Source organism: Amphibalanus amphitrite, unplaced genomic scaffold, assembly GCF_019059575.1.
Source record: "Amphibalanus amphitrite isolate SeventyFive unplaced genomic scaffold, NRLGWU_Aamphi_draft 002615F_arrow, whole genome shotgun sequence".
Taxonomy (NCBI): domain Eukaryota; kingdom Metazoa; phylum Arthropoda; class Thecostraca; order Balanomorpha; family Balanidae; genus Amphibalanus; species Amphibalanus amphitrite.
The window spans coordinates 1-27,514 of record NW_024884024.1 but is presented as its reverse complement, the minus strand read 5'-3'; the positions used below and the strand labels follow the sequence as shown (position 1 = coordinate 27,514).

Sequence of the window (27,514 nt, the reverse complement as noted above, 5' to 3'; positions counted from 1 at the left end):
ATGCCACTCAACGGGGTAGATCTAAAAACGTGCAGGGCTTAAATTTTACGTGCATCAAGTTGCATTATATTCACATTCAGATTCGCGTGCACATTCGCGGACCCCTCAGATTTGGCTCAAAATTACACAGCTTATAGATTTGAGCTCCTGATTGCGAAAATCATGTTTTTATTTCACGCCGTCAAGGGTTCTCGAAATATTCACATTTGTTTTACTGCTAACATATTCAGGACCGTAACCCTTATTGGAAAAATCGGACCCCACCTAACTTCTCAAAAACTCCTGAGATGATGTAAACATAAGAACTGATCCCAAAAACTAATTTGTACTTAACGCCGTCCATAGTTTTCTCAGGATGAGCATCTAAAGTTCAAGGTCGTTCAAGGTCATGTACCATTTCTCACCTTTTGGCGCTATTTGACACGTGACAGCTTTATATTTATGATGGACATTCGCACTACCTCCTACAAAAACAATATACTGAAATCCAAGGGGCGTTGCTGTACCAAAATGGAAAAAAAAAGGTCAGCGGGGGCTCGGCTGCAGTTCTGGAACGTGATTGGCCGGACGGCGTAGAATCTTCGCCGTCCGAGAGACATCGAACGCGGGGTCAGTGATTTTGAGACACCCAATATGTCTTTGGCACGCCGTATTTGTCTCTCACCGCCTGCGAATTCGGCGGTATGATTGGTCGAAGGCCGAGGCTATGGGTCCAAGAAAAGGCCAAGATTCCTGCCAAGATTCTTACAGATAGCCAAGGCCGATGACTGACGTGACTGACGGCATGTTACTGCCCTTGGCATATTGCCAATGCACTGCTCCGTCATATCGGCAGTAATGTCAACAGTCATATCGGAAGTAATATGGTAGCTATACGCAAAAACCATTTGGTGTATGGCTACCATACTTTTCCGATAACGAGACATTCTAGATCAATCTCTCTACTGTTGGCGACATCTGCTGAGAAATCCCAAGACCGAACGCAAGCACATAAAAGTAATGCACTCTAAGGATGCGTTCGAAATCTGCGAAGTGACGGATTTCATTCCTCAATGCCAGTGGCGTATCCAGGATCTTGGAAAGGGGGAGGCCAAACCTGCTCGAGGGGCCCCATCCTTACCTTAGGGGCCCCAGTAGTATAGCGTACTTAACTCACGCCCAGGTGCGGTTCTTTGCCACTTTTGCCATGTGAGGGAGCCTTTTGAGGCACACTCGGCAATCTAAAAAAAAAATGTTGAAACGTGAAAAAGGCATCGATATCGATAGCTCTGTAGCGTACAATTTATTTCAGCAGTAGACATATAGCTTTTTTTTTGCTTTGGTCGTCGCTAGGGTCACTTAAGATCATCAAAAGCAAGATGTCTTTACCAATTTTTTTTTAAAGATTGTAACATTTTTCAAAGGGCAGATGTCAGTCTCTTAGTGTCTTGCGCTGGTTGAGGGCTGGTACCCTTAACTTTAGAAGGGCCCGACTCGGTTTGAGCTCTGATCTGGACTCTGATGGCTCTATGTCGCCCACATTGGCCTCACTCCGACCTCTGAAGGCTCATTCTGGCCTCTGAAAGCCCCACACCGGCAACAGAGTGAACCACGCTGGCCTCCGGGCCCCATAATGGCCTCAGGAGACCCATGCTATGGCTGACCTCACAGGGCCCCCGCTGGCTCTTGGGAGCCTTTGAGTCAGGCTCTGATGTCCCTATGCCGCTCTCGAACCCACGCCGGTCTCTAGAAGCCCACGATGTCCCCTGAGGGTCCCACGCATGCCTTTAAGGGCCACCCCTACCTTAGGGCCTCAGGGGGCCCAAACATGCATAAGGTCTGAAGAGTGGCTGCCGAGGCCCTCGAGGTGGTCTCTAATGGCCCGACGCCAGCCTATGAAGGCCCGCGCTGGCTTCTGAGGGCCAAGCACCAGCCTCTCAAGTCTGGAGTCAGATGACAGATGGCCCCACGCTGGCTTCAGAGGGTTCACGCTGGTCACAGAGGGCCCCACACTTGCCTAAAAGGGCTCCACATTGTCTTCAGAGGGCCCCAAGCTGGTCTCCGTGGCCAATGGACCTCAATCTGACCTAAGAAGGTCCCATGTCTCTGGGCTTAAAAGACCCAATGCTGGACATCGACGGCCCCACGCTGGACATAGAGGGTCCAACACTGGCCTTAGAAGGCCCCACAATGGCCTTAGAGGGTCCCACGCGGGCCTTAGAGGGCTGAGCGCTGGCTCCTTAGGGCTCTACGCCAGCGTCAAAGGGTCCCACGCTCAAGTCTAAGCTTTTTTTATGGCCGCCAAAGCGACCTCTGAGGGCTCCACGCTAGCCTCTGGGGGCTCAGCCTTGGCCCCTAAGGGCCCTACGCTGACCTATGAGGGCCATCAAATGGCATTTTAAGATAGTTTGACGCAGTTTGACCCTGAAAGCTACTGGTGGCCCTTCATAGGCCGGCAAGGGACCCTCAGAGGCCGGGAGGCCCTCAGAGTCGCTGGTAAGTGGTCGTCAGATGCGCTGGCCTAGGGCCCTCGGAGGCGTCAGAGGCGCCTCAGAGCCACCGAAGTAGGCCCTTAAGAGGCACTGGTGTGGGACCCTTAGAGGTGGCAGTGAAGGCCATCAGAAACTGGTGTGGACCGTGGGGCCATAACAAACGGGTATGGGGCCCTTACAGCTGATCCCTGATTGGCCGGCAACGGCCCTCAGAGGCCGGCAAGGTCCCTCAGAACCCGGCGTGGGGCCCTTCTGGAGATAAGTGTGACTACACAAGAGACCATGGGGTGTTCTCACAAGCCCTGTGGTGTCCTTTCCAGTTGAAGCGTGGCCAGCGCGAACCCTCTGCTGCCAATTGGCACCGCAGGGTCCCTCGAGCCCGAGGGGACCCTAAACCTTATAACGGACATGTGCCCCTCGCCCCTGGCTATGCCGTTGAATCCAAGTGATCAGGGGCTGTTCAGGTGATCAGGGGCCTCTCAGGTGACCAGGGGCCTTTCAATTGACCAGGGGCCCACCAGGTGACCAGGGGACCTTCTGATAACCGGGGGCCGGTTATACCAGGAGCTCCACGGGTACCTAAATGCCTTCATGTGACTGCAGGGGCCCGTCATATAACCAGGTAATCCCCGGGTAAACATGGCCCCTTGGGCGACCAGGGTTTCTTCAGGACACTGGCCAGGGGCCACCCAAGGGATCAGAGACCCCTCAGGTAGCTGGGGGTCCCTTAGATAACCAGGGGCCCCTCAGGTAACCAGGGGGTCTCAGGTAATTACGGGCCCCTTAGGTAATCAGGGGGCCCTCAGATAACCAGGGCCCCTTAGGTAACGCAGGGGCCCCTCAGATAGCCAGGGCCCCTCAGGTAACCAGGACTCCTTCAGATAACCACGGGCCCCTCAGGTAACCAGGGCCCCCTCAGATAACCAGGGGCCCCTCAGACAACCAGGGGCCCCTCAGATAACCAGGGACCCCTCAAGTGACCAGGGGCCCCTCGGGGCCCCGTGGCCCCCCTTGGGTACGTCACTGCACTCAAGTGACCCAAAGGGCCCACTTGCATGTTTGATGCCAAAGGGGGAGGCCATGGCCTCTTGGCCTCCCCCCTGGATACGCCACTGCTCAATGCGTGTCCCAGCCTTCCCCATCATAGCCCCATGCTGTTTGTTCCGCCATCTATTGCCATGTTTCGCATTCGCACTTCATGAATTCACCACCCCGCCAAGTAGGTTGGTATCAAGTTGGTATAGGTGTCGCATTGCTCTGGTCGATCAGGCTGAGCCAGCTGTCTGGAGAGTGGAGCCGATCCAAAAAACCGCAGAAATTCAAAACACCGACTCCAAAGCAATGGCAATTGGCAGCATGCATATCAATAGAGCGTAATTCTGTCGTGATTGCGTCAGAAGCAAACATAATGGCAAGAGTTTCTTGTGTGTCGGTAGGCGCGTGTGGAGTCGCTGGACCGACCGGGGACGTACCCAAGGGGGGACGGACGGGGTGCGCCGCCCCCCTAGGGGTTTTCAGGGCCCATGCTGGCAGAAGGCCGACGTTGGCCAAAATCACGTCGGAGACGAACGAAATTCATGGGAATCCCCCAAAAAATCACGTCAGGACTCGGGACAATCAAGGCTCTCCGACTCGCCTGCCACCTAGGGTCCTTCAATTTACAGCATGGGGCCTCCTGTGAATAACCGCTAGTGTCTATGTCTGACCACTAGGACCCCTCTGACTCCTCGGGTAGAGGGCCCTCTGTAGGTAGGAGGCTCTCTCTACGGGATTCTTCCGCTCCCCCCCTCTCGGCCAAATTCTAGGTTATACGTGCCTGCGCTAAGCCGGGGTCGGAGAGAGGAGTTGACGACCGAATGACAAGGAGTACTCGTCCTGAAAGTAAACATTTGGAATATAAACAATCCAAAGCTGTTCAGTATTTATATCATTCGAGAGCAGTACCTTCAATTTGGATACACTTAGCATTCATTTCCCACACCCGTGTACACTCCACGAAGGCTTCTCCGCTGCGGACTCCCGCTTCCGCCGATGCGTCAGTTCTGTTATGGTCGGTAGTGGCGATTAACACGGCGATATCCCTGGGGCGACACAGGACGACCGAAACACGATGGCGGCGACCATGGAACTGTTTATTTTTTATGTGCTTCCATATGACCGGGGGGTGAGACCAAATGAAGGGAAAGGAAAACGTGCCCCATCACAACACCCCCCCCCCCCCTCAAGACGCATGCGTCGGTACAAGATACGCATTGCGTCTAACACATAAACAAAAATGTACACCACACACGGTGTGGACGCACGAACTCAGTCGCACGTCTGGTCTGCCCAGCGCACGGTCAGTCGGGCCGGACGGCGACGGCGGCGCGTCCCACGGCGCACTGAGCTGGGGTCGTCGGCGCTGTTCCGCAGCACCGGTGGTGCCGGCTGTCCGCCCGCCGGCGCAGCGGCGGCGGTCTCCTCCGTGCCGTCGGGTGCCGAGCTCGGAGCGAGCTGCTGCCGGCGCCCGGGTGCAGGTGTGGCGGCGCCCTCCGAGATGAGAGATCTCTGGGGTCGCAGATAGCGCTGGTTCCGCCAGTAGACTCGGCCACTGGGCAGCCGGACCAGGTAGTCGCGCCGCTGTCCGACCGCCGTGATGACGCCGACGCGGTCCCACAGCCCCGACCGCGGGTCTTGGACGAGCACACGCTGACCCATGGTGAGCGCGCTGTGCTGGCGGGCTGTCGTGTCGTACCGCTCGGCTGTTTCCTGTTGCTGCGCGGCGGCCCTGGCGTCACAGTCGTCCGCCGCCCGCTGCCAGCAGTCGGCGAAGGCCCGGTGGTGCGCCGGCACTGCCGATCTCAGCGGGTGGCCGAACAGGACCTGAGCCGGAGAGCGGCCGTTGGCGCGCGGCGTGTTGCGCAGCTCCAGCAGCCCCTGCGCGTAGGCGTCCATGTCGAGCTCACCGCTGCTGGTCGCCTTCTGGATGAGCCGTTTGGCGGCCTTGACCGCCGACTCGGCGTGCCCATTAGACTGAGGGTAGTGCGGTGTAGAGATCTGGTGCTCCACTCCCCAGCGGCGCAGAAACTCTCGGGTGAGCCGGGCGGTGAACTGGTGTCCACCGTCTGTCCGGAGGGTGGTGGGCACGCCGGTGGCCGCGAATATCTGGCGCAGGCTGCAGACCAGGTCTCTGGCAGTCGCCTCGCCGGCCACGTGCGACACAAACGGCCACCCGGACAGCCGGTCCGCGTATACCAGGAACGTGCGGCCGGCCCAGGCGAAGTAGTCAGCGGAGACAGCCTCAAACACTCGTGATGGCGTCTTTTCCGGCATCAGCGGCTCCTTCTGCTGACTGGGCAGGTACTGCTGGCAGGCCGGGCACGCTCCGACAAGGTTCGCAATGTCACTGTCCAGGAACGGCCAGTAGACTACCTGCCGCGCGCGGCGTTTGGTGCGCTCGACGCCCTGGTGACTGGCGTGCAGGCGCTCGAGCGTGGCGCGCCGCAGACTGGGCGGTATCACGAGCCGCTGGCCGCACACCACCAGGCCGTCGTCCACGGCCAGCCGGTCCCGAACTCCCCAGTACGGTCGGAGGCGCGGGTCCAGCTGTGACCGGTGCTCTGGAAACCCGTTCAGGATCAGATCGGTGAGTGCGATGAGCTCCGGATGGGCGGCGGCGGCGGCGCGCACCTCTGTCAGCGCCGCGTCTTTGAACGGGCTGGGACCGTCGTCCGCCCCGTCGGTGGCCAGCCGTGAGAGCACGCTGGCGAGCTGATGGCTGGCGTCCATCTCGGCTTCCTCGTCCTCAGGCGCCGGGTCATCCACCGGCGCGCGCGACAGCGCGTCCGGGATGGCGTGCAGCTTGCCTTGCCGCCAGATGGCGAGCAGGTTGAACGGCGCCAGCCGTTCTCGTAGCCGCTGGAGCCGCGGATTTTCGATCTCCGCAAGGCTCTTACTGTTGAGGATCGGGATGAGCGGCCAGTGATCGGTCAGGACTTCAAACCGCTGCATCCCGCCGAGATAGATGCTGCATTTCTTGCAGGCCCAGGCCAGGGCCAGCAGCTCCAACTCGATCACGGCGTACCGCGACTCGGCGTCCGATAGGAAGCGTGAGCCGCACTGGATCAGTCGCCACCGGCCTGCGGCGTCTTGCTGCAGCAGGCAGTAGCCCAGGCCGCCGGAGCGAGCGGCGTCAGTCTCAAGGACTGTGCGGCGGCGAGGGTCGAAGAAGTCGAGCACGGGAGGCGACGTGAGTGCCATCTTCACCGCGCTGAACGCCTGCTCGTGCGCTGGCGTCCACAGCCACGCGTTCCGCGGCCGCAGCAGCTGTCTCAGCGGCTAGGCGGCGGCGGCGACCTCTGGGGAGAAGGCGCCGAGCTGGGTCACCAGGCCGAGGAACGACCGTAGGTCGGTGATGTTGCCCGGCCTGGGGAAGGCCTGGATGGCACGGACTTTCTTGCCGTCGGCGGTATAGCCAGCCGAATTGATGCGAAAGTCGCAGAATTCGACCTCGTCTTCCGCGAACTGACATTTGTCCGGGTTGAGTGTGATACCGTGCTGGTCACACCTCAGCAGAATCTGCCGCACGTGCTGCAGGTGGGCGGCGTAGTCAGCGTCATAGGCCAGGACGTCGTCCACGACCTTACACGTGCGCGGGATGTCGCCGAGCGTGGCGTCACCGCGCTGGTTGTACACGTCGCCAGAGCTGACGATTCCCATTGGAGCCCTCAGGTACCGGTAGCGGCCCCACGGCGTGATAAAACACGTCAGGTCTCTGTCTTCTGGCCGGATGGGGACCTGGTGGTACCCCGCCTTGCTGTCCAGCTTGGTGAAGTACGCAGCGCCGGGTGAGACGAAGGCGAGTGCGTCTTGAGGCGAGCGGACCGGGTACGTCGGTCGCTTCACGAACCGGTTCAGTTTCGTGAAGTCCACGGTCAGCCGACAGCCGGACACTGTGCCGTCTGACGACCCCATGGCCACAGGAACGATCGGATGACACCAGTCTGTGGGGTGCTCCACCGGCTCGATGATGCCTTTTCCATCAGCTCGTCGAGCTGCAGTCGCACGTCCTCTCGCCAACAGAACGGGATATTCCGGGCGGTGGTCACAGCGTGAGGGACGGCGTCGTCCGTCAGCTCGATCTTCATCGGCTCCCCCGTCATCTTCCGCAGGGTCGACTCCGTATCAAAGACCCTCGGGAACTCGGCTTTCAATTTGTCGAAATCTGCCCGCCGCTGCCGTGCGGAGGGGGTGCCACCGGCGGCCGGGCCGTGCGCGCGGCCGGGCGGCGGCGCGCGCGTAGGGCCGGGCGGCGGCGCCCGCCCGGTCGGGTCGGCGCCGGCCGAGCTGGCGGCCGGCCGGTCGGCGGCAGAGACGCGGCTTAGGTCCCGGGTCTCCTCAGGTGCCGCCGTCGTGCCGCTGCAGCGCCGTAGTGCGGGCTGTCTGCCGGCGGCGGGGGCCTCAGGCGGCTCGCCGGGCGGCGGCGGCTCCGGTGCCCCACCGTCCGTCCCAGTCTCGGCTGCCGAGCCGCGCTGGCAAATCTGCCGGGGAAAGCTCGCCGGTAGAATTCACAGGCCGATACAATCGTGCCACGACAGCAGTGGTGAGTGCAGTGCTCGCAGAACGGACACCTGCACGGTCTGTATGACGTCACCGAGCTGCAGGGTGAGGGCGCACGTGCCCACACAGTCCAGCCGGCGGCTGTCGGCGGCCCACAGCACAGCCGTGGAGGGCGTGAGGTCCGCTCTGCTCACTCCCATGGACTCGGCTTGTTGCAGTGAGAGGGCTGATATCTCGGCGCCTGTGTCGGGCGTCCATACGGTCGTCCGCCTGACTCCGTTTGGCAGGTGCAGCTGTAGCCGGACCTGCGGCGACCGGTGGGCCGTCACACTGTTGAGGCGCGCGCCCGGCGTCCGGGCTGCCGGCGGCGCTGACTGCTGCCGGTTCCCCGTGTCTCTCGTGGTTGCATTCGCTGCCAGCACCGAAACCTGCCGGTGCGACGCGTCGGCAGCCGTGCTGACACGGCGGCGGCTGATTGCGCTACAGTGGCGCCGGCCCCTCGGCCCTCCCCTGGCGGCTGCTGCTCGCGCTACGGTGGCGCCAGTCCTGTCCCTGGTGGCTGCGCTCGGAACTAGGCGTCTGCCGGCGCCGCTCTTCAGTGCCCGCGGCATGCCGGCAGACCGAGGAAAAGTGGTCCCGTTCGTGGCATCGGTGGCAGGTGCGACCCAGGGCGGGGCAGGCACGACCGTCCGTGTGCTGCGCGGCACCGCAGCGGTCACACCGCCGGGTCTGGTCGGCCGGGCGCGAGTCCGCGCCGCTCGGCCGACCGCGATGTCGCCGGTACTCGGAGAGCCGGCGCAGAGACGGCTCGCCCGGGCCACGGATCGCCGAGCTGTTGAGACGGGCGCTCTCGGACGCCCGGCACAGGTCGGCGGCCATCTGGAAGGTCAGATCGGGCAGTTCCAGCATGCGGCGTCTGGCCTCGTCATCACTGGTGCCCACCACCAGATGGTCTCGGAACCTATCATCGGTGCAGTTCGGGCAAAAATCACAGCAGGACGCTATCTCCTTCAGGGCGCAGATAAAATCGTCCACTGACTCGCCTGGCTCCAGCATCCGCATGTTAAACTCGCAGCGGTCGATCACCACGTTCCGCTGCCGCCGAAGGTGGGCGTGCATGGCGGTGATTACATCGGCCATGGACGCCTCGGCCGGGATGGGCAGGCCAAACCGGACCACGCTGGCCCAGTCGTCGTCGAGAACAGCGAGCAGGGCGGCCCGCTGCTCAGCCCCGGTGAGATCGTGGACGCCGGTGAGGAGGCAGTAGCCGGAGAACTTATCTTTCCAGGCCTCAAACTCCTTGAGGGTAGCGGTAGCCGCCAGCCGGGGCGTGGGCGTGCCGGCGGCGGACATGCGTGCACGCGGCCGGGCGCCGGAATCGGGCCCCGCGGCTGCCTGGGCGGGTGCCGTGGCGTCCTGCACGGCCGTCGGGCCGGGAAGCACCCGCTCCAACAGCGCGGCCATCCGCTCCTCACGTCGCGCTGCCGCTGCAGCCAGCTCCAATTGCTGCTGCAGCATGCCCCGAAGTAGCTCCATCTCAGACGGCTTCTCGGCGGCGGCGGCCGACTGCGCCTCATCGCCGCCCGCCATCTTGGACGCGCGCGCCGCACACAGATGTCACTCGCGACTGGCGACACGAGCATGAATCAGAGATTATCCCAGCCGCTCGCCAGGTTTCGTGCCCTTCCCCACGCCAGCCCGTCACCTACTTCAGTCGGCTGGGCGGCCCATCTTCCGCGATAGTCCTGAGGGCTTGCCCTCGGGGAGCGCGTGCGCCTTGGCGAAGAGCTTCGCTACCAGCACGTCTCGCCGGGCGGCCAGCGGGCACCAGCATCAGTCCGGCCTCCGCCATCACTGCGTGGGCTAGGGTAAACAAGGGGCAGCCGGTGATGTACAGGTCACCGCCCGCATCTCCCTCTGGAGGAGTTCCACGTGGGATTGTGGCGTCACCAGGAGCCAGGTGGCGGCCGCGTGCACCAGCACTCCACGGACGTATCCAGACGCCACAGCGCAGAGCTGTCGTTCCTCTAGTCCCCAGCCCCGCGCTGTCAGCTTGCGAAGCTGCTGGATCCGGGGAGCACTCGGGAGCGGACACTGCGGCAATGGGCCCCGAAGTGAAGGAGCAGGTTGAGGGGGTGGCTCCGAGTAGTTTGAGACGGTCGGCTGCTGGAACCGACTTTCCGTCGACTTTGATGGCGCAGTCCACGGCGTCCGCGGCGCTCTAGGAGACGACGAGCAGCTGCGTATTTCACCCGCTACCAGCATCTTGGACTATTTTGCCCAGCACACCACAGCGTCCGTCGCCTCCTGCATCCGGCCCCAGCTCAGTATCGTCTGTTTCCATTAACACTCTGAAATGACAAAACAATTAGCAATTAAAATCCAGTAAAGTTCAGCACTGACCAAGTTTAACCAAACTTGCCATTTACACATAACACAGTGAGCTGTCAGAATGCTGTTCTTTTGTGCTTTGACACAGTTGCAAAATAGGTACCTTCATACGTATATCATAGAAGTAATTATTGGTTATTATTATTAGGGGAATTTTTGCAGCATTCTCGTCAAGTAAAATACATAGTCTTCTTTAAAAGGACCATAGTTTTGTACATCCTAACATCTTCAAGAAGCAGTGGTGGTATATGCTGCTTTGCGCGCAACATCGGTCCCACTTTTAAAATACCAAATAACTGTTTCCCAATGACTTCGTATGAACAGCGTAGGCCCCGGGAAATAAATAATAAGTGTAATATCTATAAAAAAACAGTGAATATTTTTCGATGGAAACTAATGTACACCAGTAGATATTCCTTTTTGCTCACTCTCATCCATTGGACATCACTTTTATGCCAATTCATTAACTTTTTTGAAGGTGGGAGCAAGGCCATCTATAGAAGGTACAGTCACTCCCCCGCCGACCAATCAGAGACAGATCCTGAGTGACGTCATCCCTGATGCTCGGAAGGGGTACTCCATTCCTTTGCAACGTAAAAATGACTAACTTCATTTGAAGATTATTGATGGCACTCTGCACATACCGCTCAGCCGTTGATGTCAATGGAAAGCCCAACTAATTTTCCAGCGACAAAAAAGAGCAGCAATATGCTAAGAAATGGCCGGTTTTGAAGATATAGACGATTTAAAACCCCTCTGCAGCAGCAGGGAAGCAACGTGAAAACGCATCGAGCTTATATTTTTACTACCTGTGGATAAATCATTTTTCAGTAAGTTTTTAGATGTGGTATAGATTTAAGTTACAACTTTATTACAATATTTTCATTACTTGAAACTTTATTTCAAAATAATATTTTCAAAAATGGCAGCTGTTGGCCAGTACCTTGGGAGCGATTGTGGCGCACCGCGCCATTAATTGTCCTGAGGCCCCCTTATGATGTCATCAAAAGTGGAGTGACATGGGCCTGGGTGGGAGGGTCTCTTTAGGCGTTCAGGCTGCTCACCACCGAGAATTTATGCGGTACGCTGGTCAATCTAGCAGCAGATTCGCCCCGTGGGCAGCTCTGGAGAGGTTGCGGGGCGAGACGTCCCCGCCCCGGTCGTTGCGTGCTCGAACTGGCGAGCCGCCCTGAGTCTACTCAGCGGAGGAACGGCCGCCCAGGTGAGACCTCAACCTTCGGCGTAGAGATAGGCATGGAAAACCTTGTTGAACGTCGCCAAGCGTCGTTAAGCAATAGCAGTGGGCACCTAATTTTTGGCGCAAATCACTCAGAAATTTCGGCGCAAAATCGCTTGCACCGAATTTCGGCGCAAGATGGTCTCACCGGCGTCCGGCGTAGCAGTGTCCCAAAATTGAGTTTTGTCATGGGTGTCAGAGGGGAAAAATACCCACCAAAATGGGGGGGAGGTAGAAAACTGCTGATTCGATTAGATCTAAAAGGAGTGAGAAACAACAAAAACATGTATTTTATTCTAGGGTGTAGAATGTTTGATGCTAAACCTGGCATCCACACAACTGCTCCTGGTAAAAATCCTAAGTTTTCTTGGTTGGGAGTGGACAATTATTCTTAAATATTGGTGGCAAGAGTGAAAAATGTAATTTGGATGTCGTTTCCCACCCAAATCGACAAATTTTGGGACATTGCCAATGTACCAAAATCCTATTTTTGCTTGGGTGTCAGAGGGGAAAATTGCTGACAAAAAAAAAACGATGAGAGTGAAAAATTGTCGGTCAGGTAAGGCCCAAAAATAGTGGGAAAATGATCAAAAACATTAATCCATCTACAATTGTGACAGATGTTAAACAACCATTCCCGCAATTGCTCCTTCTCGGTGGAATTGGGAGTGGAAAATTGGGCTTGAAAACTGGATGTGAGAGTGGAAAATGCTTTTTGCATTTCGATGTCGTTTCCCACCCACATCTACAAATTTTGGGACACTGCGCAGCAGGCAATGCACATTATGGTTCAGTCGCAAGCCTTGCTTTAATCAACGACAGAAAATTATTTTTTCTATCATGCATCATGAATTAACAAAAATTTTGTTCATATTTTTGTTTTTACCTTTTCTCATTATTTCATGCACACCTTAAAATCATGAAACTGTAGGGAGCAACTGATTTGAAGATAGGAAGGTCCTTGCTACATTTCTCGACATTATCAAAACATCTTTTTCCAAGCATACCTATCAACATCCTGGAAATATGACTAAGCAATATATTGAGGTTCCATACCCTTGACAAGGCAAATGCACCAACTTTTAAACCAAAACAACTTTACCAACTTTTAAATAAATTTGTGACTTCCACTGATACTCCCTTACAAAAAATCATTGCTGTTGCCTGCTGGATCGAAAAGCGAAAGAGCGCTCTCGCCCCTTCCGTGAGACCTTCACAAACTTACCAGGAGTCTGCAGTCAGAACACGGCACCGTATTCATATTGAAAAAGGGTATAACGTATAGAAGAGTAGCGACTAGCGTCTCACAGACCTTAGGCCAAAATATTTCTCTTGATGACATCCACACCAGAGCTCTGTTCGCACCCCGTTTATTTATCAGCAGACTTATGACGTCGGCGGTCGATTTACGTCACGGGACATGACGTCATCACTGCAAGCTACGTGCTACGTGAAAGAGACATATATGATGCTGTACTGACATTGGTGGCGCACATCAACAAATGCTCTCCCGAGCTGTTTTGTGTGTTTATTGTTTCACATAGGTATGTTGTGATTATATTCGGTTTTGAAAATTGATTTTTTGTGTTATTTAATTTTATATGCTGTTTATTTGTTCAGCCGTAGGTGACAGGCATAGAACGTTCATTTTCTATTTGTAAACGATTTTACCTGCGTTTAGGAGTACCTACTTAATAGAAGAGCATTTCAGTTTAGTGTTTGATTGTGTCAGAATATGTGTGCTAAAATGCAATCTTTTGCTTCATTAGATTTGCTGTCCCCTGAAGTTTGTAACGATTTAGGTTCCTTCTTAAATACTTGGCCACTCAATATTGTCATTTTATTTCCCAATTTATGTTCACAAATATTTATTATAAGTAGGTACTGTGTGGTGATACTTTTGCTGTTTCTTCCTTCAAATTATTGTTATTGCCTTGTGTTTTATCTTGGCATACGTTACCTATCCATGTAATTTGTTATCTTAAATATAGGAAAATATTCCCAAGAAGGCACTGAATTCATAGCACTCGTACATGTGGTGATTGTTGGTGAGGTGTATCCCGGACCGTGAAACTTCAAGACCTACTTATATGCCACAATTTTTAATATTCAAGTTGATTTTTAATGATGAAATTAAAAAAGTTGTTCAGAACCTTGCACGGACTGATTTGCATATGGAATGATAAATAAACAGTTCTCATCAATCCAAACAAAAATATGGCACATGCTCATGAGAACACTTACTGCAGGTCTTTGACCATTTGCTGGAAAATTCCTTCCGCCAGCTGTCCAGTAAAGTCTTCAGACCTGAGGCATCATCCTGTTATCACTCTGAATAGCTTGGTGAGGCTGCTGAAGGCCTCTATTACTGCTTCCTCTGAGGCTCTGACCCTGAGCCCCTGAGGTGCTTGAGCAATAAGCATTTTGGACTTTAAAGGAGGGAGTGAATTTTCTTATCCCTTGTTTTCTTGGCAGGTGATTTATCGCTGCTTAGGGCCAGCGGCCCATCGGACAGCCTTGAGAAGACCGCCGCACGCTGTTTGCAGTCCGTCGACCTCCTGTCTTCAACGGACGGACGCCCTCGGTCCCACTCAGCAATTGACTGAAGCCTATCGCGCCGATATGCTCGCTCATCTTCCATCCTCGCCCTGCCTGATGGTTTCGACGACCCGGGCTGTGGTCCTTGAGGTTCGGAACCCGTCTCGCTGGCCTGCCAGCAGGAGGCCTGGCGCTCGTCGCAGACGAGCGCTGCAGTGTGGCCAGTGAACCTGATGCTTCACTGGCCACACTGCTGGCACTGATACTGCACATCGCACAGCTCGTTATATAACAATTGAACACATGTCAGGCGTGATTTATTTGTAGATATTTGTAAACAGCCTTTAATCTTTGGCATTGATTCGTTGTGTGACGCTGTTTTGTTCGCATGTGGCCATGTGGATAAGGCTACTGGCCAGTGGCCATAGCCTTATCCTTCTCGTCATATTTGTTATCTGGAAATAAATGTCACCACTGACTCACCATAAATGTGTTCTACATGGGCAATGACTAACTATTCTACTGTACATTTTACGGATGTCACATTTCATGGTGCTTCAGGATTAGGATAGATATCACAAGCGTCGTACTTCTTTGTTACGTTGATGACGCACCTGTAACCGCAGGCAATAACAGCCTGACACAGGCTGATCCACGCGCTATTCACCGATGGGCATATGAACAGATGGGTGTCGTGATCGTGGGCATGGATCAGACTCAGCCTAATTCAGCCTAGACTCGGCAATAATTGGGGCATTTTTAATTCTCGCCGAACCTATCGGTTTTCTTCATCAGATGCCGTTTAGGGGGAGGGTAGATGGACTGTCCTCCCCGCCCCTCGCCATTTCGGACTAAATTGCGACATTTTAGGGCCGTGCAGAGGTTCACTTACGACGTCCCAAGTCAGTAACCTGACCTGACCTAATAATGTGGTCGGTGTGAAGATCCGTCTTTAATGTTCAAGTGCGCCAGCTTTCATCTCTACAGGGTGTCCGGAAAATCCTGGCGCCTCTCTTGGACGCCGTGTAACGCGCCCTGTGATTAGTGGACCATCAGCAAATCCCCGCAGGCATGACCCCTCGTTGACTGGTCAGCTGGCGGTCATGCATATATGACCTTGCAATAGTGTTCAGTGATGGTTAGAAGGGCGAAGATGCGAATAGTCGCTGGATGCCTGCGCGCGGCGGCCGGGTGCGGCTTGAACGAAGCGTCAGTTTCAGCGCGATGAGGCGTTTCTCGGAGAATGGTTCACCAGGTTAAGGTTTATTCCGACTCACTCGGGAATTCCTTAGAAAATATCTTCAGGCCGGTATTGCCATGAAAGGTCAAAACTGCCGAGAACGTAGCAACATTTCAGCGGAAATCCCAAGAAATTCCGGGGGTCTGATGGACAGAAATGTTCCATCATCTCGGTCGATGTCAAATAAATGAAAACGGGCTGGTCTATTAGGGGTCCCGGACAGGTACCTACATCAACCCGACGGCCAAGGTGACTTGCCCTAAGGATCACTTCGTAGTTCAACAGCACGGAACCTCCTCAAACAACGACACTGCCGTCCAAGCCAAAATGACAGGGGCGCTCGGCGGGTCAGATCACCTGTGGCGGAATGAGATTAGGCCACTTGATTCTCCCGACCTCAGCCCACTCGACTAAGGAGTGCCGAGCGTTCTGCAGAATAGGCTCCAGGCCACCTCTCATACCAACCCGGAGTCGCTGAAAACTCGCGTCATGACCGCGTGGGAGGATCTGGAATGTCCTACATCGTCAAAACCCGCAGGCGCTTCCGCCCCTGCGTCGAGGCCGTTGTCGGCGCCGACGGCGGCTACATTGAATGAGGAGTTAGCAGAAGGATGTGGCTTGGTGTCCCCGGTCATTGTTTTAATCTATTGTTGATTATGTATGAACCGAAGGCATTTGTTGCAAATATGTTGAAAAGCGCCAGGACTTTCCGTACACCCTGTATACCAGCGCCTTCCGAGCAATTACCTTTAAAAAAAAAAAACGTTGAGGGCGACACCCGAACCCCCTCTTCTCGGTGGCGAGGGCTAGGGGGTAGTGCTTATTAAGGGAGAATGGCTGTGCCATTTGACTGTGCCATTCGAGCCCTACCAACACCTGTGATGAACCGACGCCCGGTGCGAAAGGAACATCGGCGTTCTCGGCCAGTAGCGGCGGAACACCTTCAATTATGGGGGGGGGGGGCACTGCCGACTTTTGGTCCCATTCTAAATTCTTTCCATGCAACGCCCATAGGGCTAATGTAAAAATGTCAAAATCAAAGGGGGCACGGTGCCCCGGTGCCCTCCCCGTTCGGCGTTCCGCCGCCTATGTTCTCGGCAAAGTTGCCAATGATTTGCAAAGTTTGAATGATTCGCTGCATAATGCCAAGTCCTTTTGGCTCCTGCGAGATGTCGCTAGCGCGTTGATGAAGTTCAATATAGAGGTCACTAGCGTCGAGCCATGAAACCCAAGATTACTTTCATGAAACCTACGCAGCTAACGGATGGGGCTGCAGACAAAAGTACGCCAAAAGTACGTCGTGACCGTGGTCTCCGCTGCTAAGCGACAATCAAAAGGGACATTGCTCAGCTTGTTTGGCGCACGTGTGACAGCGGCGCGGGGCGCGCCCAAATCGGCCGCGCTTTCGCTGCGGTTGGCTCATAGCGACCGCACGAACTCTGCGGTTTTAACAGCAGCCTACGTCACACACTGCTGGCGCGACTCGAGCTCCTATTGGACAAATTCACGTGGTCTCCGTTGCTAGGCAACAATCTCGTCCATCAGACAGCGTATGGATGGTGGCAGTGGTTTTGTAGTGTCGGTAACTTTTTTGTCTGCGTTTTAGATCACTTTGTAGCCCCATTAAAAGAAGAAATATCTCACTTTTGTGGTTGCCCATAGTAAGCGCACGGCAGCCTACGTCAGCAGCCTGCGTGCGTTTCTCGGCCTCTCATTGGTCAACAGCACAGTCCTATCGCTTCAACACAGTAGCCACCTAGTGGGCTGTTGGGGAAGCTGTTTTGGCAGCAGCGGGCGAACAGAGCTCAAGTTTCATGCAATGTAGATAGGCATATCAATATAGAAATGTTATGTCCAAATATGTCTTTGCCGCGTCATAGTTGTAATGCACTGCGGGGAACTCCAGAGATCTGATTGGCTAATTTTAGCCAATCAGTAGCATATGTTACTGGAAACTGTCATAGTGGAAGTAAATTGGTAGCTGTTTCAGCTACCAAACTGATGAAGGAAATAGGTAAAATTGCTTATTTTACACGAACACCTGTCATACGCTAATCAAAGTAGAGCTAATGAAAATGGCATTATCCCACAAAGGAAAGCCAATTTGCCACGTAAGCCACCATGAATAGATTTGCTGAGCTTGTCATCACGTGTTTTTAACAAAAAAAGTCAATGAAATAATGTAATTTACGAATTTCTAGCACTCACATGCATATTTTCGTCTGCACACCGAATTGCGTCCAGGATATTGGCCATGGCGTATTTCTCGGGAACCCTCTGTTAGTGGAAATTCCACTATCTGGCAACTAGCCCTATGTAAACGCGGCTAGTGTCTTGATATTATGGTGCTTACCGTTTGGTTGGAATAATGTCTGTCCAGACATTGGATTGAATGGGTATCGATGGTTAGGTATGATTATAATTGAGAGCGAGTAATAGTGACCGATTTTGGCACCATTAGGCGCTCGATAATATTCGACATTCTGAGCGAAAGGGAGAACGATACCGTCCCCTGATACATATTTAATTTAGAATAAATTTTTCGCGAGGAAACTTGAATAATTACGACGTTCGATACCGGCGTTATATTTATAAGAGACCTGGTATATTTTTTTCTCTTCGTTAAGGTACATTGGATAGCAGCATGTCTGAATCACGGCTGTCCATGAGGATAGCAGGAACACCCAAATTCACGGGTCGTGAGGGAGAGGATTGGGAGAGCTGGGTCACTCGTTTCGAGACAAGGTTCGGCGATGAAGAGAAAGACAACCTAGCTGGTATTTTACGAGACGTTCTAGATGGAGCTGCGTTAGATGTTTGCACTAAATTAGGAGCAAAAGCCTGCAAAGATTATGCGAAGGTCAAGACAGCACTACAAGAAAAATTCGCAAAAACTACAGGCCCACGTCATGCTCACGCAGAACTGCGACATGTGCAACAGGGGCCGGGAGAGAGTGCCGAACACTTCGGGGAAAGAATCTTAAAACTGACACGCTGCGCTAACCCGGAGGCAACAGAAAAACAGCTCCAAGCTGCCGCCCTTGAACATTTCATGTGCGGTCTGTCAGATTTAACCCTGCAGGAAAGGCTGAACGCTAGAAATGACATAGTGTCGCTGGATGTGGCTGTCATGGCGGCAAACATCTACCAGGAAAAGGAGGCTGTCCTAGCTTCCATGCGGGCGACACAGGGGCATGTGGCAGCGGTAGCCACCAATCCGACTGCTGCTCCGGTGAGGGCAGAGACGGAACCCCCGAAGGGCAGCGGTACGGACATACTCAGTATCATCGACGAACTCAAGCGGGAGGTAATCGGACTGAAAAAGCAGCTCCAGGAGACGGCGACAGGAGCACATCAAAGCAGTCAGAACCGAGGGTGCTTTCAATGCGGTGAAGTATCCCATTTCAAACGCGACTGTCCACAACTAAAACCACCGCAGCAGCAACAAAATACGCCAAAGACGGTGCCGGTCGGTCGCGGCGGCAACCAGTCACAATGTATCGGGTGTGGAAGAAGAGGTCACTGGCTGGCGGACTGCTGGAGGACGCCTTCTTCAGCCGGCGGCGCTGGTCGTCAGCGCGCGGTTCGAAATGAGCCGAACGCTAAATGCCTCGGCTGTGGGAGGCCTGGTCATTGGATGGCTGAGTGCTGGCGCATTTCAGCTAGCGCGAGAGACCTCGAGCAGAACCAATGGACATTTAATGACGCAGATCAGAATCGAACGGGAGCAGCGCGAAGGGGATCCCAGAACGCGGGAAACGAGTGACGGCTGGCGCCGTGGGGCAGGAGCCAGTCGACAAGGCGAAGGACAGAAAAGAGGAGCCCCTGGAACGAGCGGCTGTCGTAAGAGTTGAGGTCGAGAACCTCAGCACGTGGGCGCTGATAGACTCCGGAGCAGATGTGTCAATGATCAATCAAGAGTTTGCACGAAAAGCCATCCCGAAGGAAACTATGCAGTTTGGGTCATTTGGGCGCGTCACTGAAGCGGGAGGAGGTACAATTGAAGTCGCGGGAAGAGCTGAGGTGTCCTTCCAAATACGGAATTCCCAATTCATTCAGACGATGGCAGTCATCCCCGGGCTCGTTTACCAGTTAATTCTGGGCAGAGATTTCTGTTGTCGTCACAGAACTACGATCGATGACGAGGCCGGCGTATTCAGGATTGGGTGTCACGAAATACCGTTACCAACCTATGAAGAACTCAGGCCAAGACGAGCTAAGGCCATGACGTGTGCAGCCGTGACCATACCACCCAGGTCAAGAACTACAGTGAACGTCGGCATACGGACAACGGAAGGGGTCACCGGGAGAGAAGAGAAGAACCCGTGGCAGGGGATTCTTGAGCCCCGCCTGACTGAAGGGAGCCAGGATTGGTGCGTCCCAAGGACGGTGGCCACAGTTGGAGACGACACCACTATTCCCATACAAATAACAAACATCCATGGTGCTGCGGTTACTATCCCACCTAACACAGAAGTGGGAACGTTCCATACCATTCAAGAGGACGGGAGCGGCATGTACGAGTTGTTCGACAAAAACGACACCAAAGATCACTCACCCAGCAAGGACGTGGAAAAAGTGATCCATGAACTTCACATCGACGAGGCCGCTGTGTCAGAAACCGGCAAGCGGATCTTGAAAAGACTCGTGACTGAATACAGCGACATATTCAGCAAGAATGATGAAGACATTGGGAAGACGAAGATACTGAAACATCACATCAACACAGGAGACGCAGCGCCAGTGAGACAGCGACCCCGAAGGATTCCGCTGAGGATGAGGGATGAAGTTGAAGAGCAAAAGAACAAGATGTTGAGAGATGGGATAATTGAGGAGAGCTCCAGTCCATGGTGCTCCCCCATAGTCCTTGCGAAGAAGAAAGACGGCAGCTTCAGGTTCTGTGTTGACCTGAGGTCTGTGAATAGCGTGACACAAAGCCTCCCACATCCTCTTCCACGAGTAGATGATGCACTGGATAGTCTAGCAGGTGCCAAACTATTCTCCACCTTAGATATGGCCTCTGGATACTGGCAAGTAGACTTGGCCGATGAAGACAAGGAGAAGACGGCCTTCACGACTGGAAAAGGACTTCATCAGTTCCGGGCGATGCCGTTCGGGCTGAAAAACGCTGGAGCGACCTTTCAGCGACTCATGGAACTTGTTCTGGCAGGGATGGACTCAAGGAACTGTCTGGTCTACATAGACGACGTCATCGTCTTCGGCGAGACCGAGCAAGCACACCTGAAGAACCTGGAGGAAGTGTTTCAGCGGATCAGAGACGCCGGCATGAAGCTGAAACCCAGGAAATGCTGTTTGGCGAGAGATGAGGTGGTCTTCCTTGGCCACAGAGTCAGCAAAGCAGGTGTGCAGCCGGACCCTGCGAATATCGCAAAAGTGAGGGACTGGCCGAGACCAGAGAAGGCGGAGGACCTGAAGAGCTTTCTGGGTCTCACGGGGTACTACTCGAGGTTTGTACCAGGCTACTCAGACCTGGCGAGACCAGTCAGGGAAGAGGCCGAGAAGAAGGGCAAGATCGACTGGTCCGACGAACTGATCGAGAGTTTTGAGAACCTCAAAGAAAAACTCGTATCACCACCTATTCTGACGCTGCCTACATTCAAGGGTATTTTTAAATTAGCCACAGACGCATCCAACTCCGCAATTGGAGCAGTCCTTACCGAGACAGTCGACGGCGATGAAAAGGTCGTTGCCTACGCCAGCAAGGTCCTCAGCAAGACCGAGCGGCGCTGGCCGACCTACGACAAGGAGCTGTGGGCCATTGTTTGGGCTGTGCGTCATTTCCGTCAATATCTTGCAGGGGCCCCGTTCGAAGTGTTCAGCGATCACAAACCCCTGCTGAACGTACCACAGTCGATCGCAGTAGACAAAGACGCAACAGGTAGGAGAGGCAGATGGGCTGTGGAGCTGAGCACGTACGATTTTTCGGTGACATACCGAAAAGGTTCAGACAACAGCAATGCGGACGCTATGTCACGACGCACCAAGGAGGAGACGCAGGAGACAGCAGAGATCCACGTGATGAGAAATGACAGCGAAACAGCTATCAGAGACCCTGGGCTCAGCAACCTGAAGATGGAACAGGACCTCGACCCCATCCTGGGCACATTGAAGGAGTGGGTCATCAAGGGTAAGCTCCCCCAGAAGAAGAAGCTGAAGAAGTGTCATCGCGATCTTCGCCAGCTGGCTCGGTTTTTCGACCAGGTTGAGATCGAAGAAGGTATTTTGAAGATCCGACGGGAACGAGAGCAGGGTAACAACCTCGTCATCCTGTTACCGCGAGTGTATCGCTCTACGGTACTTAAGATGCTCCACAACGACCGCACGGCGGGGCACCTAGGGACAGTCAGGACGAAGGAAAGAATCCTGGAGAGATTCTTTTGGCCGACGGTGGAGAAAGACGTGCGGGAACACTGCGAGACGTGTACACAGTGCCAACGGCGAAGCCAACCAACCCCGGCGAGACAGGCAGCGTTACGTACAGAGCCAAGTTCCAGACCATTCGAAAGGATGGCTCTGGATATTACAGAGATGCCGATATCATCCAAAGGCAACAGATACGCCCTCGTGTTGATGGACTACTTCTCCAAATACGTACATATTTACTCCATGAAGGACCAAACCGCTCAAACAGTCTCAGAACATTTGATGGATGTAGTACTACGGCAAGGAGTGCCGGAACGACTGCACTCCGACCAAGGACGCCAGTTCGAATCTTCAGTATTTCAGGAGCTCTGCACACGACTCGGCATCGAAAAAACACGAACGTCACCATACCGTCCTCAGAGCGATGGCATGGTAGAACGATTTAACAGGACTCTAAAAGACATGGTGGCGAAGTATATCAAACCCTGTGGGTCGGATTGGGATGAACACGTCACTTCACTGGCATTTGCATACAATACCTCGAAGCATTCAGTCACAGGGTATTCACCCTTTTTCCTCGTTCATGGCCGAGAGGCTCGCCTACCAGTGGACGAACTCTTCCAGACAAAGCAAAACGCCGTGGAAATCAACAGCCACGTGGAGAACATCCTGAGGAAGCTGAAAGTGGCGTTTGGCAAAGTCAAGGAGAACATGGACAAAGCAGCACAAGAAATGGTCAGGCAACAGCAAGGAGACTGTCGGGAGACCAAGTATTGCGCGGGTCAGAAGGTCTGGGTGACAGACCATACTGCACATGCTGGCGGCAAACGAAAGCTAGGACTATACTTCAAAGGTCCTGGCACGATTATACGACTAGACGGGCCAGACGAGAATGGTGTAGTGTACCAGATCGAGATGCCAGGAGGGAAGCGAGTGAAGATGCATCACAACCACCTCAAACCAGTGAGAGAACACCACCTTGAACAGCAACCGTATGTGTCACACTCGGAGGAGGACACCGCTGTCGCAGATGAAGCAGAACCCAGAGAGATACCAACCCGTCCGGAGACACTGAACTCCAACTCCCCCAAGGAAGATCAGAATGAAGAAAGGGAGCCATGCTACATCACACGTTACGGCAGGAAAGTCAAACCTGTCCAGCCGTATCAAGCCTAAAGAACGGGTGAAATGCCAAATCAGGTCCCTGATAGACCAGGCCCTGATAGTTTGTTATAGCAACAAGTATCTAACTTAACCTTAGGTAGATCGAACCAACCTGTACAGTTCAACAATGCGTGAAAGGATATGCAACTCTTAACTCACACCGCAATGTATCATGACGTTGTGATAGAACGGCAAGTTACAAGGCGAGAACAGTAGATTAGGAATGACATTTTTTCCAGTTACAGGTATGAAGAAACGTCTGAGAGACCTGGAGGAGAAATTATCGGAACTCTCAACGGTGTCCTCGCGATCATGCAGCGGCTGCATGGCACTAACTCTAAGAGTGGAGGAATTGGAGCGCCGTCTGGGCCCAGAACCAGAAGCACAACCGGAGCTCAGCATCACCATCACGGGCAACCCGACCGGTGCAGCGGCGGGTGACACTTTCGACGAACAGGATCCGGTTGATCTTCTCCTGCGGGAGGCGCAGCAGCTGGTCGCCGACGGAGATCTGGAGGATCTGTTCCAGCTGGAGACGTTGACCACAGGATCATCTACGACACCGACACCAACGGGAGATGCCGACCAGCTCGAGGGAGACACCGACCAGCCCACGGGGGACGCTGACCAGCCCACGGGGGACGCTGACCAGCCCGCGGGAGACGCCGACCAGCCCATGGGAGACGCCGACCAACCAGCCCGGGCACCGGTGAGTCGCTGCCACCTGATCCTAGGCGACTCCATCGCTAAGTACTTTAGCCCGTCTGTGGCCTCCCAGGACAGCGTCCTCAACCTAGCGGAGGGAGGTAACACGTGGGAGAGGGAGGACAGAAACCTAAGGGAACACTTAAGGGAGTGGAAGGTAGAAACCGAAAAACGAGGGGCCACTCTTGGGACAACATTTATCTGGATGGGCGGGAACGAAGTATACGGGCGACCAGGAACACGATCCAGGGGACTCAACAAGAGGGTCGTGGTCAAGGTGCTCCAGCACCTGACGAAGGAGGGGAGGGTAACCCTGGCGGGCCCAACCATCCGGTTGTGGATGGACGACGGTGTGTTCTGGGAAGACACGCCGGCGTTCGAGGTGGACCGGATCCTGGGAGAGGTAGCCGAACAATACCCCGAGGTCCGGTTCCTCCCATACATCGGCAGGGCCATGACAGTCACCCGACGTAACGGTCGAAGCAAACGCCACGTCGTCGATGGGACGCTCCTTGAGAGTTATTTCAGTGACCGCCTCGGGTTCACCTCAGCAATACAGGATATGATCGCATGATGGGCAAACTGAGTGACGTATTCTTTTGAAAGGGACCCAAACCGAGGGATAAAACAGCGGTCGTTTAGCCGCTTCTGGACATCTGTGCTGCCGCAAATGTTTTTGTGCCGACAGCGTCTAGCCGCGGCGTCTAGCCAGACGCCAACGGAGCGCTGAAACCGCTGTCGCTGGCTGAGGATTGCGGGAAACGACAAGCATCTTCGGCCGACGCAATGCCCGGACCTGGAGACGCATCGCCCGTTCACGGACGCGGGCGCCTTCACAGTGATGTATCGCGGCAACAGGACCGGTTTCGGCCTGCCACACGGTGTAGTGTTTATTTCATGTATGTGTTTATTTTATTTTGGAAGTGTTTTTTTTGTTGGGGGGAGGTGTGTGGGGGCGGGTATGACCCCGCTCCCCCCTCGGCTCGAGTCCGCACGGCGGACGGCGCGTGCGGTGTGTGGGGGCGGGTATGACCCCGCCCCCCCCTCGGCTCGGGTCCGCACGGCGGGCGGTGCGTGCGGTGTCCGCCGTGTCCGCCGGCGTCCCCTCGGCTCAGGTCTGCGCGGCGGACGGCGCATGCGCGGCGACCGGGCGGCGGTCAGCGCGCCGAGGGCGGGGCAGACGTGAGGGGACAGGCGGTACGAGAGGTGCACGCTGTGTAAGAGGAATAGGCGATAAGTGTGCATTGTGCAAGAATACATACGACAAGAAGACACTGTATCTGCACCCAACATATGCTTCTAGACCAGTGGTCGGCAGGTCATTCGGGGTTGTGCCCCCTTTTTAGGCGCCAGGCCATGAAATTCCATACCTTTCTGGAACTCTTTGGGTATTTCTGCATTTCCAATGCATCAAGTTTAAAACATGACACTTCCTCCACAAAGCATTTAATATATCCCATTTAACCCTCGTACATATATGAGCGGCGGGTGGTTTTTCGTTAAAAGCTCACGTAAAAGCCGTTGGATCACGAACAAATTGTACCCTCGAGCCAATCATTTTTTCTTTACCTGCCCGGGAAAACTTGAGGCCAGTTTTACCAACAGAAAAATAGCCGCCTGCCGGAGAGTTTGCCTAAAAACCGCTTCACATACTGAGCGTAAGCGCGATGAGCATGTAAGTGGATAGGGCTTTACCGTTTACGCTCCGTATGTGAAGCGGCCTTATGGCGAAAAATTCCGGCAGGCGGCTATTTTTCTGGCGGTAAAACTGGCCTGTGGACCCATACCTAATGATCATTGGCTTATGAGCTTTTTCTGGAGATCATCTTGAGCCATAAAATCTCACTTCAAGAAGTTATAGCGGGTCCCGATTTTCTCGACACTTGCCTTTGACCTCCTGAATGAGATGAAATGACCAAGAACCTTAAAAATGGGCAGCAGCGGCTTCCTATGGTCACGGGTAATAGGTACCCTCGTTCTTTATGCACAGCTCCATCTCAGAGTCCGAGAGGCCGCGGGGGTCCGATCGACTCCTCCCCCTTATGCCTGAAGCAGACTCTTTCCGCAGTCAGGAAATCGCATGCGAGAGCCTGTTCAAATACATGAAAGCACGCTCGCATCAACGCACGCACCTCCCGGACGCGATTGATGCAGGAAGAATTATAACGTATTTGAAAATGCTCTCGCATGCGATTTCCTGAACGCGGAAAGAGTCTGTTTCAGCCTTTAGGTTAGCGGCTGTGGAAACGCCAAAAGACGGGCGACGGTTAAAAAGCATGCGGAATTGATATTTTTAGGTGACCGCTAAACGGAGCGAGTTGGAACAACGCCTGTTGGCAAGAGAAATGTACCGCCTCTCATGGAAAAATTGTGAATAGCTAATTGATCGACGCCAAGGTGGTACAAATCGCTGGAGAAAATGGTGTTTGTCGATGATGTGCCACTTTATTAATTACACGGGTTTGCTGCATAACCTGATACTTTGGCAATTGAACATGGTACAGTTGGAAAGAGCATTCAATTTTGTCCAAGATACACTCATCATTTTTGCATGACAAGCAACAATATTCTTAAAAATGCAAATGTTTCAAACCACAACATAGTCATTTTCAGCCCAATTCATCGATGTCCCTCAAAAGACTTCGTCAGTTTTCGAATCATTCTAAAGTAGAACGCATGATAATACGACACGGGCACCTCGATGCGATGCATCTTTTTGGTTTATTACAAAATGCTTGGCCGTCAAAAAGCAATCGAATGGATACCAACCAAATCGACACAGACCAACCCAATACTCACGGGTCAAAAATAACCCTTCTTCGCGTTGCGAAGCACGCGGGTCACCCTAGTTTGTCTCTATTTTCAAAACTGTAAGAGTGACGGCTCTTCCCGTAAAACCTCTTTTGGGTCGCAAATGGCAGATGACACTCTGAGTCGTCATTTGCGACCAACCTATCATAGGCTTTGGATTTTTTGACACATGGTGTAAAAATGATGCCCTGAGAGCTTCTTGGTCTTCTTGGTGACAACATCTGCCATACTTTAGAAGATATCGGCTGAAAAGGAGAGGGGCCGTTTCACACCCCCCCCCCCCCGGAAAGGAACGAGGGTTAAAGTCACGGGCTAGTCTGGTCAGACCATTGATCACTGGCAGTCGCCAAAGAAGTGTGAAAATCACGCAAAAGGCCGTCTCTCGCGTATGGTTACTGGGATTAGCTCACGTCTTGCCAGTGAACACGGATCAGCACGACTGTTCACAAAGCGGGAGTGATTTTACAAAGCAGGCCGCAGAGGGCGTCGGTCCATCATGCGCGACGAACCAAATGGCGCAGAATCGAGGGGTTTAATGCAAGACGGCAGTTTGCATGTTTCTCATGTAGTAGTAAGGTATCAGCCAAGACTAGGCGTGTTGAGATGACCTCGCGGCCACAGCCAGTGATGTACGACGAAGCGACACTAAGTCTCACCTCACAGAACGGTAACGAATCCGAACACATCTGTTGCTGGTCTTCAAACTCTTTCGCCCTCTTGCCATCTAGGCACTCCTCGAGGGTGCCCCTTCTGCCGTGATGCACCTGTCGGCCGCGCTCCACAGAGCACCACCGTCCACACTGCACCTACGGACCGCCAACAGCGCACACTGGTCAGAGCGTCGGGGTGAAACACGAAGGGGGTAAATACGTGAAATTTCGAGGGGGTACCTCCAGCTGACTTGTGCACGGCACCCTACTAACCGGTTTCTAGCGATATGCCAAATTTGAGCACAATCGGCCCAGCCGTTCTCGAGATCTGGAAGCGGCACCCTGCACGTGCGCACGTACAAAATGGGTCCCAACTGATTTGTGC

At 54.1% G+C, this 27,514-nt stretch overlaps 1 protein-coding gene across 1 annotated transcript; it reads right to left on the bottom strand.

The window, feature by feature from the left end:
• Positions 1-5,075: 5,075 nt before the first annotated feature.
• Positions 5,076-6,710, bottom strand: LOC122377192 (uncharacterized protein K02A2.6-like; the record flags this gene model as incomplete). Its single annotated transcript, XM_043357148.1, has 1 exon — positions 5,076-6,710. A coding segment is annotated over exon 1 (1,635 nt), but the record flags the coding sequence as incomplete, so codon positions are not given.
• Between the last annotated feature and the right edge of the window lie 20,804 nt (positions 6,711-27,514).